Source organism: Staurois parvus, unplaced genomic scaffold, assembly GCF_062004578.1.
Source record: "Staurois parvus isolate SC_StPar_1 unplaced genomic scaffold, SC_StPar_1.0 ptg000011l, whole genome shotgun sequence".
Lineage (NCBI taxonomy): Eukaryota > Metazoa > Chordata > Amphibia > Anura > Ranidae > Staurois > Staurois parvus.
This window is the reverse complement of record NW_028317807.1, coordinates 8,659,323-8,675,429: the sequence shown is the minus strand read 5'-3', so window position 1 is coordinate 8,675,429 and position 16,107 is coordinate 8,659,323. Positions and strand designations below refer to the sequence as shown.

At 38.8% G+C, this 16,107-nt stretch overlaps 1 protein-coding gene across 3 annotated transcripts in view; it reads left to right on the top strand.

The window, feature by feature from the left end:
• CDK15 (cyclin dependent kinase 15) overlaps nucleotides 1-16,107 on the top strand; it is a 225,456-nt gene that overhangs the window by 151,327 nt on the left and 58,022 nt on the right. For 2 of the 3 annotated variants that reach the window (XM_089670519.1, XM_089670521.1), the window contains one exon: nucleotides 13,124-13,172. In XM_089670519.1, the coding sequence (XP_089526645.1) occupies nucleotides 13,124-13,172 (49 nt within the window). Of the gene's footprint in view, nucleotides 1-13,123; nucleotides 13,183-16,107 lie in introns of all 3 variants that reach the window. The other variant, XM_089670524.1, reaches the window with a different exon arrangement.

Sequence of the window (16,107 nt, the reverse complement as noted above, 5' to 3'; positions counted from 1 at the left end):
AGTTATTATTACCTTTTTGTTTAATTTACTAATCCCTGTAGCTTGTCTTCAAATGCTTTGTAATTGTACTGTCTCACTTTATTTTTGAAAGCGCTGCACAAACTGTTCTATAACAATCTGTATATTATTGATACCACCATCAAATAGCAGACATGTATTTCAACTATAGCATGCCCCCTGTCACCACTACCCCAGTAGACAATTCTAAGTTGTATTTTTAAATCAGCCTAGGATTAGACCAATCACAAAACCAAACTTTTATCTGCATGAAAAGTATTTGATAACATAGCAATCTCTTGTGTTACTGTAGTGACAACTTAAGTACCTATATAAAGTATTACATATTGTATATACATAAATCCTTGTTTTAGATCCATATTTTAGAAACAGGCACATAGTTTTCCTCTTATTTTTCCTGGGACTAGTACAAAAGATAAACATAGAAAACAAAAACACCGTTCCAGCAGCATGAGACTCTAATGAAATCCTTCAGGAGCCTCTCCAGAGCAGCCAGGCTAATGTAAAACAGATCACTGATTACCTTTGCAGCTAGAGTTTACTAGACAAGCAAACAACCCTACAAAAATATTCAGCAGGAAATGGGTGGGGAAGGGGATCTAATTGTTCCATTTTGAGAAAGATGGAGTTTAACCCCTGCACAGCCCGAGATTTCACTCCAGCCAAGGTAAAAGGCAATGTAAATCATTGAAATGTGACCTGTAATCATCCCAAACTTCTGAGCTAGTAGTGTAACATTCATTTGATAATAGTCATGCATTTGATAGCATCTTCATAGGCTCCATACTTGAAACTGACAAAAGTTTGAATTATTATGTAAACTTAAGTCACAGAATGTGCTGAGAAGACAAGCATAAGCTGCTGCTTTCCAAAGAAAAAAAAATCAACTTTGTCTATTTAAATTTACACCATCTGAAAAAAAGAAGGCGATCCAAGTATGAATTTCTATCTTGCAAACTCTAGAGACCTTCCAAATTCAAAGATACTTTCTGGTTTGACTGTTATTGTGCCCATAGTTTGATGTTGCAACATCCTGTTGGCCGATGAGGTTTGGCTGCCATTTTGAAATCTTCAAAGCATAATGAAACAGGGATAAATAGACAAATGTAATGTTGGATTTGTGGGGGTCTCCAAGCCTATTTCAAAGCACATCTGTTCCACACTATCTGCAGTATAGATACCACAAGGATACACTCATCAGTCACGTACTTATTGTAGGACACACTGGCTGCTTCTGGCAGACATTAGATGGGTGAAGACAGTTTCAATGGGATCACATACAATGTGCTCAAGCTGTCACTAATAGGAGGAACGTTTTTCCTCTGTTAAAGGAATTAACTTCTGAATGCTTGATGACATTTATACTAGCCAAAACGTAATAGTCTATTTTAACATTCTTGCTGTATATAGAGCTTAATTCCTGCACCATGGTCAGTCAAATTTAGCTTGGAAATCTCTAAGGTTGGAGTCAGTACAAGTGGATTAATGGGAATGGAAGTATTAAATTAATGGGAACGAAGAAAGATCTGTTCTAGGTTAAAGGATCAGTCCACAGAAATCCTATATTTTACTTTTTGTTGGAGGCTGGAAAGATAAAGAACTAAATGGTTTAACATTTCTTCTAGGGTCTCCAGTAGTGGGATTTCAAAGATGGGATTCCCAGGTCTACATACCTGGAATGGCCATTGTGGAGGAGTTCTAATCTCAATACTGGATTTCTTATGTATTTTATATTACAGAACATGTGTTCTACGTCACAGCACTGAAAGTGTGATCTCTAAAACTGATCCAGTTGTGGTGAGATAGCTTACCTTATAGTCTTGGTAGCTTAGCATACTCAATCCAAATGACATTGTGCAGATCGTTAAAAGTTTTAATCCAAAACTAGTACAGATCATAACAGATGAAAATCAGGTAAAAAAATCATAGTGTGTTTAGCACCAGCAGAATACAGTACATGTGGTGAATGGAGGCTAACTCGTGAAGGAGAAGCGTGGAACTAACTACATAGAGCATCCCCTAGCTACAAAGTGGAGAAGGGACAAAATTATTAAAGGCAAACAAACAGCAATGCATATGTAACATTAAAAATCTCAGTGCATGCTCTTCAAGAGATATTCGACGAGAAGGTAACTTGCCCACCAATTCCTATACTTTTTGGGTGGGCTGACTCTTTAAAAATATGAAATTATGTATCAGTTGGCACTGACACTACCAACTATGCTGACAGTAAAATTACAATTATTCGGCAAACAAGTGTTTTGCAGTGATTGTCGCATTATTCTGTCATGTGACAATTGTGACAGAATCGCACCATGCTTGGGGTGCCATTAAGAATAACAGAACCCAAATACGTGTGAATGGGAACGGTTTTGTATAAGTCTTTGTTTACAAATACATTTATAATATCCAAAAAGGATACCCAGAGCACTAACAACCATCTTTTTTGTCTTTTTAAAACTGCACTGTGCTATCTGATAATGGATAAAATATTGGGATGAGTAATCTTCTTAGGTTTTCAAATTTCACCTTGAGTTAATAAGGACTGAAAAGAACAGAGTTTTTTCAACAGGCTGTAAAGAGATAAAAGAAATTGTACCAGCTTGCAGTCAGGAGCGTCTAGTGCTCCTGATTCTTCACAGCTGTCGGTCATATATTCCAGCATCCTGGTTTTGTCTATGATGCACTCTCCCTGTCTGCCTGTCCACCTGCAAGATGATTAACGTGGCCAATCTCTGTGTGGAGACCAAACCTGATTTAAGCCAGCCAAGCCTGCAGTCTTATGCTTGTGATAGTGCGTGTAATACATGCTCAAGCTTGCTGTCTGTCCTGCTCTGCTGTTTGGATTCCCCTGTTTATGACCTTGGATTGGATATTGACTATTCTCTGAACTCTGCCTGCTTTTGACTCTGATATTCTGAACCTTGCCTGCCTTATATCTGGACTGTCACTAAACCACTCTGCCTGTCTTCCAACCGTAAGTACATGTTTGCTAGGCTCATTCCTTGCCTTGGCTGGCTTGTACCTGAACTGTCATTGAACCACGCTGCCCATCCGCCAACAGCAAGTACCTGTTTGCTGTGCTCAGTTTGTGCCTGCCCCAGCGTGATAGCCAGGCACTATAGCATTGTGTGCAAGTCTTGGGGGCAACTGAGTACTATTATGCCTGCTTGCCTTATGGGAAAAGGGACTGCTATAGGGGAAGTACACAAAAGCCAACTATAGTGCCTGACCACCTGCGTTAGGGGTAAGTGTGACAAAGAGAAGCATTTTCACCCGAGAGCAGGAAGTGTTTTGGTAATACAGAGCACTTCTCTTCTCTTTTTCATAACTTTTTCATTGTCAGTTCAATGTCTCAGCAAAACATTACATTTTCAGGGGAGGCTGAAGCACAGCAAGAACCAGAAATCTTTCCAGATCAAGAACTAAGCAGACAAGTTAAACACTTGGTGGAACCAACTTGCAAGGTTCAATGAAATTATAAGGCTGATAAAGAAGAACTGTTGGTTAATGTCAATCAGTTATGGTCTAAAACTGCTGATTTCATATTGTCTTTCTCAGCCTTCTTTTGAGGTACTGTACCTAGAGGACTCTCTCAAAAAATTAATTGCTACCCATGAGAGTTATCAGACACTGTGTTTTATATATACTAACCTCTTAAAGTAGTACAACACTAAAGATTGACAGTAAGAATTAGAGATATTTGATGAGCTTAATCTTGAGATGGTTTAGTACTACAAACAAAGATGAAGGCTGAGGTGAGAATCACACAGCTTCATGAATTTAATCTAATCAGTCTGCATCTACGAGGCACGCCTCCAGATATGCCAAGTCTCTACAATCAAGAGCTTCCACTCTCAGCCAACAACTTTTTAAAGCCTGTGCTGATGCTTCTAAAATTCAGGCAGCAAATGCCCAAAAGAACACAGAGATAGATGCAGAAGCTGCAGAAACTGTATGCAAGAAAGCACATGTGAAAACAAAGAAGTACACAATGCTAGCCAACAAATCAATGGGCCACATGATGCAGCATGTTTGCAATGCCTGGACCCAGACTGGGTCATTATAGGCAATGTCTGTCTGAATAATGTCAGGAGATCTTCCACAGTTTCTTCTTTCAAGACAAGTGCCCTGCCAAATGATTGCATTACTTGTTTCAAACAGTGCCCATATCACCACCATGTCAAAGAAAGACTTTGCAGTAAAGAGATGCAACAATTCTTCACACAAGGAAATAGCAAAGCCCTTCATTTTTGGGTTGATAAAGTCAACACCACCGTGCTCGATGGAACAACTTAAGACAATGTGCTGGCAGTCAGCGTGGAAAACAATGAGTTTCTAAAAGCTATGAGTAAGGAGTTCTATCAGGACATGTCCAACAGCTGGGTGGCACTGCTACCATTTTGAAACTAGCACATAATGTTCCGCATGCAAAAGCATGATTTACTTCTTTTTAACACACATCCTGAGCAGAAAACCTGAGATGAAAAAACCCTTTGTCTCTCTTAAGGTCACTTTGTGGGAAAGCAAGGAATCTTAAAAACCTCTGTAGTGTAATAATGTGCTTTTACTAAACAAAATGCTGTCCATACAACCTCTTCCTGTAGCATCATTACCTGTCTTGAGCTCATGAACCAGTCCATCAAGTTCATTAACATACGAATAGGGGAGGCCTAGTTTCCAAAAACAACTCCTATAACTAAAATGTTATGCCATATATATTTATGCTATAAAAGCCACCAAAATAGCCACATCAACACAAGCGCTCACTATGAAAGTGTTTTCCTCACTGATGTCCTTTTCACCAAGCTTAATCTGAAGAACAACCTTACAGGAGTTCAAACAAGAACGAGTTGCTGTTCTGGCCGACATTCAGCAAGTGTTCCACTGTTTTATCATTCAAGAATACCACAGAAACTTCTTCAGGTTCTGATAGTAATGCAACAATGATGACCCCATCACAATTCTCACTGATTCTACATTTGAATTGGGTAATTCTAATAGGGATATCAGAGCTAATACTGGTACACTCAACACCTCCGTGAAGTCAAAAACAAGCCTGAGTTCTCACCGTTTTGAATGTTTTTCAAAGTGGTCTACTGTTGTATGAGCTGTTGCACAGCTTATCCATATTGCTCATCCATTCGCATCCAATACTAAAGGCCATAAGGAGTGTTGTGGATGGCACCAGTGGTGTATTTAGGTTTTGTGCTGCCCTAGGCAACACAAAAATCGGTGACCCCCCCCCCCACAAAGAGAGCCTGACATTGACCATCAACCCCCTGCCCCCCACCCGAGAGAGCCTTCCACTACCACTGCCCACCATACACCAGCCACCATCACCCATGGAGAGAGAGAGAAAGTCACTCACCTTCACAGCCCCAGATATCCCCGAGAAGAGTTGGGCTATGCATACACCGTCATGAAACCTGCAGACTCTCTCAGAACCACCAGGCCCCCATGCTGCGTGTCCCTTATTCCGTCCCTTCTTCCGAGGGGCAGTGCTGCCCCCCTGAAAAATGCTGCCCTAGGCAATTGGCTTGTGGTAAATACACCTCTGGATGGCACATCTGTAAAGGGCATATCACCATCAAGTAAATTTCAAAAGTAGGAAAGGTGATCATTCGATGTGTTCAACATGAAATGTATTCTCAAGAGATTGATAACATATCAAAGACATGCAATCTTTCTAAGGATAGCCCGCTGTACCCAATGATTTATCACAAGTTGCTAGAGTTGGAGGTAGCATAGGGAAGTCCAATCTGTTCAATGAGGAGCAGAATACTCTTATTGCTCCAGGTCGACATCCCATAACTGCACTGCTGGTTCAATATCACCTTGAGCAAGTTCAGCACCCTCACAATGTCTTCTGAAATAATTGGAAGGAGAAGTACTTTTGCAACCTTCAAGGTTGTGGCAAATGGTAAACTAGCAACCTACAAATGGGCCACATAGTCTTCTTGAAAGAAAAGGATACCCACTGCAACCATTGTCATTACAAAGACTGCACCATGTAATGGACAGGTTTAGAAAGTAGAGGCCAAGGTATTTAAGGAAGGATCACCGTGACTCTACTTAATATCTATCAACAAACTGGTACTTTTGTATGCTGCTGCCATCCCCTATGAAGAACTTGATTCAAAGGGAGGTAAGAAGGGCTGGTGCCATCCTGCAGACACCAGTAATGACTTTGCAAGTTTTACAGTATATTAATGTTTGCATTATTCTTCCATGTTCTCCCCCTGGAATTCCAAGAATATTCTTCTCTTGCAATGTTTGGACTTAATTCTCAATTGTTTGTTTAATTGAAATCATAGATTCTGACGGGTATTGTCATGTTCACATGCATTGTTTGACTTTAAATAATATTGTCCCTCACTCCATAGCTAGGAGATGCTCTGTATAGCTAGTTCCACCTTCTTTTCTGTGTATCTATAGTTTTTGTTCTGAGCACAAGTAATTGCTGGAGCTAGACACACTATGATTTTTTATATCTGATGTTCACCTATGAAGAGCTGCACAAGTGTTGGAATAAAGTGTTCTATGACCTGCAAGATGCCATTTGCATCGAGTCACTGTCTGCCAATGCTAAAGATTGTAAGTTAAAGCTATCTCACCACAACTGAATGAGTTATATAGATAACACTTGCAATGCTTAGACTGGGGAAGCAAAATAGTCAAAAATAATTTAGCTGCAGTCAAAAAAAATATTTCATAGCTAAAGTCAAAACATCTTTTATAGCTCCAGTTACAAAACCTGGATCAGTTAAACAGATCACACTTGCAATGCTTAGATTTGAGAAGCAGAACAGGTTACTTGACCTGGGAGTGCTCAACAATGTGATTATAGAAGGTCAAAAATAGATTAGGCAAACTAATAGTTAAAAACTAACAGCCGCCTTCTGCAACAGACGCAAGGGTTTCCTAAAGAACTGGTACCATAGCTCAACTAAGCCTATACATACAGTGTCCTAGCTAGCTCCATCTTACCCCTAAGTAGAATAGAATCCAATTTCATTCCCAACCTCTACCTTCCCTGCCACCATTATCCCTAGATCCTGCCAGGGAACAAGAAGATCGCCGCAGCGCATGAATCTGCCCATGAGCAGGATCCCGACAAGGCATACAGGCAGGCGGGCACTAAGACCCAGGCGCACCTGTAACCAATGACGGAACGGGCAGGCACTAAGACCAAGGTGTGCCTGTCGGCGCTGGGCGGGCTATTTAAAGAGCACCTCGGTGCTTATTCAGTGCTGACTGGTCTTCAGCTTCCCCAGTGCCCTGCTTGTTTCCTGTGCGATTCCTTCGGTGCTGACCCGGCTTGTTCCTGACCCGACTCTGATTACTCTCCTGCTCCTGGTTCCTGACTTCGGCTCTGCTCCTGACTAGAGATGAGCGAATCGAACCTGGCGAAGTGGAATTCGTTTCGAATTTCAGGAAAAATTTGATTCGCATCGAATCCGAATTTTAGCAAACTTCGGGTGCACGAATCGAATTTTTCCCGATCAGCCGGCAAAAGTGTCACTGCAGAGAGCTCCGCTATTTCTGACAGTTCTGACAGTTCATTTACAGCGGTTGAAACATTGTATCTATTTGTTTCCATTTAGGATACAGATGTTTTTATTCGGAAATAAATAGATACAATGTTTCAACCGCTGTAAATGTGAAGGAACTGTCAGAGAACTGTCAGAAATAGCAGAGCTCTCTGCAGATACACTTTTTGCTGTACTGGAATACTTCTTCTTTTCATTCTTCTTCTTCTTTTCATTCTTCTTCTTCTTCTTCTTCTTCTTCTTTTCATTCTTCTTCTTTTCATTCTTCTTCTTCTTCTTTTCATTCTTCTTTTCATTCTTCTTCTTCTTCTTTTCATTCTTCTTTTCATTCTTCTTCTTCTTCTTTTCATTCTTCTTCTTCTTCTTTTCATTCTTCTTTTCATTCTTCTTCTTCTTCTTTTCATTCTTCTTCTTCTTCTTCTTTTCATTCTTCTTTTCATTCTTCTTCTTCTTCTTTTCATTCTTCTTCTTCTTCTTTTCATTCTTCTTTTCATTCTTCTTCTTTTCATTCTTCTTCTTCTTCTTTTCATTCTTCTTTTCATTCTTCTGCTTCTTCTTCTTTTCATTCTTCTTCTTTTCATTCTTCTTTTCATTCTTCTTCTTCTTTTCATTCTTCTTCTTCTTCTTTTCATTCTTCTTCTTCTTTTCATTCTTCTTTTCATTCTTCTCATTCTTCTTTTCATTCTTCTTTTCATTATTCTTCTCATTCTTCTTTTCATTCTCTTCTTCTTCTTTTCATTCTTCTTTTCATTCTTCTTCTTCTTCTTTTCATTCTTCTTTTCATTCTTCTTCTTTTCATTCTTCTTTTCATTCTTCTTTTCATTCTTCTTCTTCTTCTTTTCATTCTTCTTCTTCTTTTCATTCTTCTTCTTCTTCTTTTCATTCTTCTTCTTCTTTTCATTCTTCTTCTCATTCTTCTTTTCATTCTTCTTCTTCTTCTTTTCATTCTTCTTTTCATTCTTCTCCTTCTTCTTTTCATTCTTCTTCTTCTTCTTTTCATTCTTCTTCTTCTTTTCATTCTTCTTTTCATTCTTCTCATTCTTCTTTTCATTCTTCTTTTCATTCTTCTTCTCATTCTTCTTTTCATTCTTCTTCTTCTTCTTTTCATTCTTCTTCTTCTTCTTTTCATTCTTCTTTTCATTCTTCTTTTCATTCTTCTTCTTCTTCTTTTCATTCTTCTTTTCATTCTTCTTTTCATTCTTCTTTTCATTCTTCTTCTTCTTCTTTTCATTCTTCTTCTTCTTTTCATTCTTCTTCTTCTTCTTTTCATTCTTATTCTTCTTCTTTTCATTCTTCTTCTCATTCTTCTTTTCATTCTTCTTCTTCTTTTCATTCTTCTCCTTCTTCTTTTCATTCTTCTTTTCATTCTTCTTCTCATTCTTCTTTTCATTCTTCTTCTTCTTCTTCTTTTCATTCCTCTTCTTCTTCTTTTCATTCTTCTTTTCATTCTTCTTCTTTTTCTTTTCATTCTTCTTCTTCTTCTTTTCATTCTTCTTTTCATTCTTCTTCTTCTTTTCATTCTTCTTCTTTTTCTTTTCATTCTTCTTCTTCTTTTCATTCTTCTTCTTCTTCTTTACATTCTTCTTTTCATTCTTCTTCTTCTTCTTTTCATTCTTCTTCTTCTTTTCATTCTTCTTCTTCTTCTTCTTTTCATTCTTCTTCTTCTTTTCATTCCTCTTCTTCTTTTCATTCTTCTTCTTCTTCTTTTCATTCTTCTTCTTCTTATTCTTCTTCTTTTCATTCTTCTTTTCATTCTTCTTCTTTTCATTCTTCTTCTTCTTCTTTTCATTCTTCTTTTCATTCTTCTTCTTCTTCTTTTCATTCTTCTTCTTCTTCTTTTCATTCTTCTTCTTCTTCTTTTCATTCTTCTTTTCATTCTTCTTCTTCTTCTTTTCATTCTTCTTCTTCTTCTTCTTTTCATTCTTCTTTTCATTCTTCTTCTTCTTCTTTTCATTCTTCTTCTTCTTCTTTTCATTCTTCTTTTCATTCTTCTTCTTTTCATTCTTCTTCTTCTTTTCATTCTTCTTCTTCTTCTTCTTTTCATTCTTCTTCTTCTTTTCATTCTTCTTTTCATTCTTCTTTTCATTCTTCTTTTCATTCTTCTTCTTCTTCGTCGTGCCCCGTGACTGCCCAAATGAGTGAAGTGTGCGGTGATTCTAAGATCGACGGCACTCATCTGCATGTCATACTGACTGACAGTATTATTTCTCTTCCCCAGCAGACTCCAAGGGCATTTAAATTAAAGGTACAGTGTTCTGCACTAATATAAAGGCTCTCTGAAGCCTAGAAACCCTTTAAATAAGTTAAATTCGCGGCGAATAAATTCGCATCAAATCAAATTTCTCCCACAAATTCTGCGAATCAGCCGGATCGAATTTTTGAATAATTCGCTCATCTCTACTCCTGACCTTGGCTTCTCCCACTGATTCTGTACCTCACTGCCCAACTGTTGATGACCTTGGCTTCCTTTGACCCTGCTCCTGTTCTGAGTCCTGGCTACCTACTTGCTCTACTTGCTCTGCTGCACATCAGGCATTACCCAGAACCTGCTCTGTCTGCTACTATAGTATTAAAATCAGAGGATACACCGCCTTTTCAGGCCATCATCTGCAAGAGCCGCAAGCAACAACACTGGCGGTCTTGTCCCCCTGGTCCCTAGACTTCCTCTGTTCCAACCTCCGCGGGGTCAGGGCTAGTGACACAAGTTAGGCCGAATTCGTCAATTCAGTCTCCTATCAGGTACGTGACAGATCCACTACATTTTTCTTTATTTTTATTCCTTCTTCTTCCTCTCTCATACCTCAGTCTACCTGCTCCCCAATATCTTTCTTTTTCATGTCTCTGTGTCCCTGTTCTCTATACGATTTCCTTTTTTACAATTATTGTGCCCTCAAGGGAACAAAATAATCTCCCACTGAGGTGGTGAGTACAGCGTCAGTGTCTCTCTTCTTATGATTCTTACCAGCTGAAGGTTTGGACTTGTGCATGGATAAAGAGATAATAAATTTGTACCTTCAAAAAACTGTAATGTATGACTCTTCTGCATATCTACTTCGTTCCCTAAAACCTTGGACCCCTGTGCTCGCCTCATTTTTTTTTTTTTAACACTGTTCTGAAACTTTTCATAAAATCTTGTAAAATACATTTCTATAATGCGCTCACTAATACACACTACCAAGCTAGCAGTCTAGCTTTCATTTTCCAAGAAGAGAGGATCTGATTCAAACTTTCTGAGGTATGAGCTCCTGTAAGCCTTGAGCGGCTGTTTTTATGGAGCTAGAATTAAGACCTCTCTGAAAACAGAACTGCAAGCACCGAACATGTATTTAAAGATATATATTCTTGTCAATAGAGAACTATCATATTCCTCAGTCCTCCCTTGCTCTCAAACATTTCAGCAATATTCAGGCTATATTTTCTTAGTTTCTAATGCCATATTAGAATTTGCACCACTGTTGTCTTCCTGGATCAGAAAAAAACATTAGGACAAATCGCACGGGGCAATTTTCTTGCTTGGCTTTCCACTGATGACAGTAGAGTGACTTCCTATGCTACTCAAGCATCGAGAATCCCTTGCTCTGACATCTCACAGATGATCACATTTGCATTGTACTAACTACACATTCAGCTGGCGAAACACTTGATGCTGTGATGCATTAGAAGGATAGACAGAACAGCTTTTAATAGCAAGATTCCTTTGATCGTTAAGTTCTGTCTTAGATGAGCATTTGCAATTTGGGGCTTCTAATGTTCACAGAAGCTACTGTCAGGTATTGTGGTGTCTGCTCTTAGGCAGTATTGTTAGTTTCAAAGCATTTGTATACCACTTACAGGAAATCTGTACTGAGATACATATGTAGGCTGCCATTGCTGACCTCTCCCTAAAATGATAATTATTTGGCTGTCATGCTGAGCTAATGGCTTCAACACTTTGAGTCACTGTGCAGAACAAGTATATAAATTAGGAGTTATGGCTTAATTTTAATTAATTATAATATTATACAGGGTTTATATAGTGCCAACAGTTTGTGCTGGTCTTTACAAGAAACAGACAGTACAGCTATAATATATGTAATACAAGAGGATTGGGAGGGCCATGTCTCGTAGAGCTTAAAATCCAAAAGGGAGGGACAAGTGCTACAAATGGTAATAACTATGAAGGATGAGCTGATGGCGAAAGGAGTACCATTTTTAGGTTGTGGAAGGATAGACTTTCCTGGAGAGGTAAGTTTTTCCACGGATCACCCAAAGGGGAACAGCATAGGAAATACCTGGACAGATTGGGGTAGGGGGTTCCAGAGAAGCAGCAAAGTGGCCATTTTGGGTGATTTTTGGAAATTAACTTGCTGATGTAGCTGGGGACATATTTATTGATGACTTTGTATGTTGTTGTTGGTATTTTGAATTTTATTTGTTGGGCTATTTGAAATCACTGAAGGGATTGGCAGGGAGGGGCAGCAGCTACTGAATGGTTGTTAAGATGGGTGAGTCTAACAGCAGCATTCATGACTGACTGACGGGAAGATAATCCTGTGTAAATGTAGGCCAACAAGGCGGAGGATGCAATAATCAATGTGAGTGATAACTAGGCAGTGAATTAGAAGCCTCGTGGTGTTATTTTTTAAGAAGGGGCAAATTTTGTTAATGTTACAGAGGTTAAGGAATGATTTAGACAGCGATTGGATGCGGGGCCTGGGGGAGTCCAGGATTTCACCTAGCACCCTGGCATGAGTGGAGGGAGGAGTGGAGTGGAGAGAGCTGAGCTTTTGATATTGATGGTGAGTCAGAGAAGGGGACAAGTGGAAGGGGGGAGGGGGAAATAATATGATCTCAGTTTTTGAAAGATTGAGTTTGAGGAAGTAGTGTGACATCCATGATGATGTCAGTTCATTCATGGTCAGTGCCCTAGATAGTACTGCAACCTAAAAAAAATTGCTTTAAGGTATAAAGCATAGGCACCAAAAGGTACTTGCACATATCTGCAGAGAAAATTTGCCACGACAGACAAACCAGGACTGGGGCTTCTAGACTTTATACCTAACAGCAGGATTTTTTTGCAACTACTATTTTTCAGAAGGATGTTAGCAATGGCAGCCTTCATATTTTTCATTTCTCTAGCTATTTAACCTCCGTGCTGAAAACTCACAGGGCCAGTTAAATTATATGGTCAAAAGGTCACAAATAAATACTGTATACAGTTCACACTAGAAAGAGCTGTACAACTGACTGTTTTATGCCTTCAGTTTTACATGGAACCTGTTTCAACAAGTTATACTTTTTAGGTATCCATTTTCTGCTTGTAACCATTTTGTAAACTTATTTAATTTTGGGTTTTTAGCAACTATAAGGGTACTTTCCCTAGATGCTGCACCGTTTTTGTGCCCTCTGGGTCTAACTTCTATGCTCTGGTATGTAAAACATTACAGTTTAAGCAGGGTCCTTTTATATTTAAAACAATTCATATTCAGATGTTTGCATTAACATGGTTTATTGCTTTTAGGGTTTCATATATTTGTGTGCATGTGTATAAATATGCTCTATTTTTTTTGTAGATTGCCTGACTCTATGTGAAAAACAGCTTTTTGGAAATGTCTGGGACAGGTAAGCCAAGGTATTGAAATAACCTTTGCCGAGAATAAATTGATAATAAGTATGAACTGCTTGTAATGCTGGAAGACGATACTGCATCTTTATTTATACTTTTCACATTGCTAAGCACATTAGAGATGCGCTTTCTCTTCCCTGAGTATAACATTTGAAAAAACCTCAAAATTGTAAAATTGCCAGAAGGTCTAGAATGACATCTAGAATAATATATTCAAAATTAACATGAGTGTTTAGCAAACTGAAGGAGCTTGTCTATGACGTCTATGATCCAAGAGATCAAGTGATCAAGAAATTGCTACATTTTACATTATACTCATACTTTTTGGTAAATCTAACACGATCATATATCATATACTATATTATAATACAGCATTTTCCAAAATGACTGATTTGTGGTTTAATAGGATTAATCTATTGCAGTAACTAGTCCTGCTGCCATACAGAGTTTTTTGTGACATTGAGTTAGTTGATAACTACAACCTTGTAAAAAAGTATGCAGCGCTAATAAAGCTAATAAAAACAAATGGAAAATCAAATACATAAGTTGCACAATAGCATATGTGAAAAAACTCAGTCCATATTACATGGTGAGATAAAGTGATAGGTGCAATTGTCCAAGTAATCCATGGTCAGAGATAACCGTGACTCTTGTGTTCTTGTAAATGTACAAATAATGCACTAACCAGATAGCGCATAAAGTGCGCATGGAGCAATTAAGACCCGCTCCTGGTGCTCTGGACTTGTGATATCAGGAGGATGTCATCTACAGGTTAGCCACTAGATGTCATCAATCCAGGTATATTCGTAAGTCATCCACCAGGAAAATCATCAGCGGGGGAGGGGGGAATCATACATCACTCCAAACCAGCAGGAACCTTCAAAAGCGGGCTCCCATGCAATTGATGAGACCCAGAGAAGCTTCTAATAGTGTAGTATTTCTTTAATTAGCAAAATTTCAGCATGTACAGATAACGGATAAACTTACATCCAGGATAAGATCTGGCCACCAGGGTGTCAGTCAGGATAGCCTTGTGGTATGAGTACACAGGTCAGGGGCACCTCTCTAACGCGTTTCGTGTCAATAACACTTCCTCAGACGGATAACTACAACCTGCAGACATATATTTACTGTTTGTTATTATTATACAGGCTTTTTATTGCGCATGTCAATACAGTATGACAGTACTGTTTCAATATAATACAAAACAAGAGGAATCAGAGGGATCTGCACCTTAGTGCTTACAATCTAAAATACATATATATAATCAATTGCAGAATTCTAATCATAAGATATGGTGTGGGGGTAGTGCAAAAAATTATTTCAGATTTGGAAAAACATTTAAACTGATCCTTAAACACAAATAAGAATTAACTGTAAGAAAAGAGGTTCTATACATACCTTTCCAGTGGACTAGGTGTTGAAATATTGCCTCTTCATTGCTTCCTGGCTGTTTCATGTATTCCACTAGCCCTCCCTGTGGAGAACTTTTGTGTTAACTGACATCTACTCTGGACCTGAAAGTGTCCCTTAGCTCTATGCTAGCTGGCCTGGAAAGGCTGTTGGATGCCTTCCCTGTGGAGTTAGGGAAAGAGATGTCAGTTGACCTATATGGGGCATTGGATGTCTCCTCTGTGGAGTTTTCTGTTGATACATATCCTGAGGATCAAGCAGTGCCACCTAGAGTGGGACCCTATAGTGACTGAGCTGCTAATCAAGACAGGTCACTGTCACTTGTTGATAATTTCTAGAAAAGGTGGCTATGAGACGCAAGACTTTGGATACCCTGTCTATCAGTCAAGGAACAAAATGAAGGCTTGATGACTAAACTTCAGCAGTTTTACCACAAAGCGGTGTCCCCCCAAAAAGGACCACGGTCTCCACTGTGAAAACCATACAAAATGGACAAAAAGAGCACCAGTTGGTCACATTTTAGAGTTGGCAGTCATTTATTGCTGATAAAGTTGAAATAACAGGAATCTAACAGACAGTCAATGCATTTGGAGGTGTAAAAAGTAAGTGAAATAAACCTTAGGACTCTTATCTATAATGGCCCTTGGTAAGTGTCAAAAATGGAACATCATAATCAACATTGAACATGTATTACAGACACTTGTGCAGCATTTGTTGATATGTGCTTATTCCAGTCATCATAGCTGCCTTCTGCTTCTGAAAAGGATTTATCCAGGGGATCCAAAGAGCCTCAACATGCTGTTGAACAACGATTCCCTGTTGCACCTATTTCTCTAGCTAAAGCTGTGGCCCATGCAAGCTTGGAGATAATTTGTTATTCGAGCTCCTGATTCTTACCTCCCTCTGCAAAAGGTCATGGCTGCTGGTTTACCAAATTTTCTAAGCACAGGTTGTAGTTTTCATATGTGCACCTGGAAAGACCATCCCTGCATGAAAGAGTTTTAAGGAGTTTTAGTGTTCTCAGGGCCTATTGGAATTGTGCTGGAAATTTGATAGATGCTTGCAAGAACCTATTAATGGCTGGTGTCATGTTTCACATGATTGTCATATTGACTGTCATATGCCTTTAAGTGTTCTCTATATTTTGTCTCTGCTCCTCCATTTTCTTTGGTTTAGTTAATGCTGTATAGATAGCCCTCCCCCTTTCCCAGAAATGCATTGCAGCTCTAGCCTCATGTCATGGAGTAGGAAACATTATGATCTTTTGACCTATCGAATGTTCATTGTTGTAAGATTCTCTCAGTTTATGGAATAAACTTCACAAGATTTACAGGATGTTTTATCAATTGAGTCACTGACTGTGGTATCCAACTGAGGTTGAAGTTATCGCTATCCCATCACAACTGTAAGTTACAGAGATCACACTATCAATGCTTAGATTGGAGAGACAGAACAGGTGGCATATTCTAAAATATAAGGTCATCCAGGTTGATAAAGTTGAACTCTTCAAAAAATTAG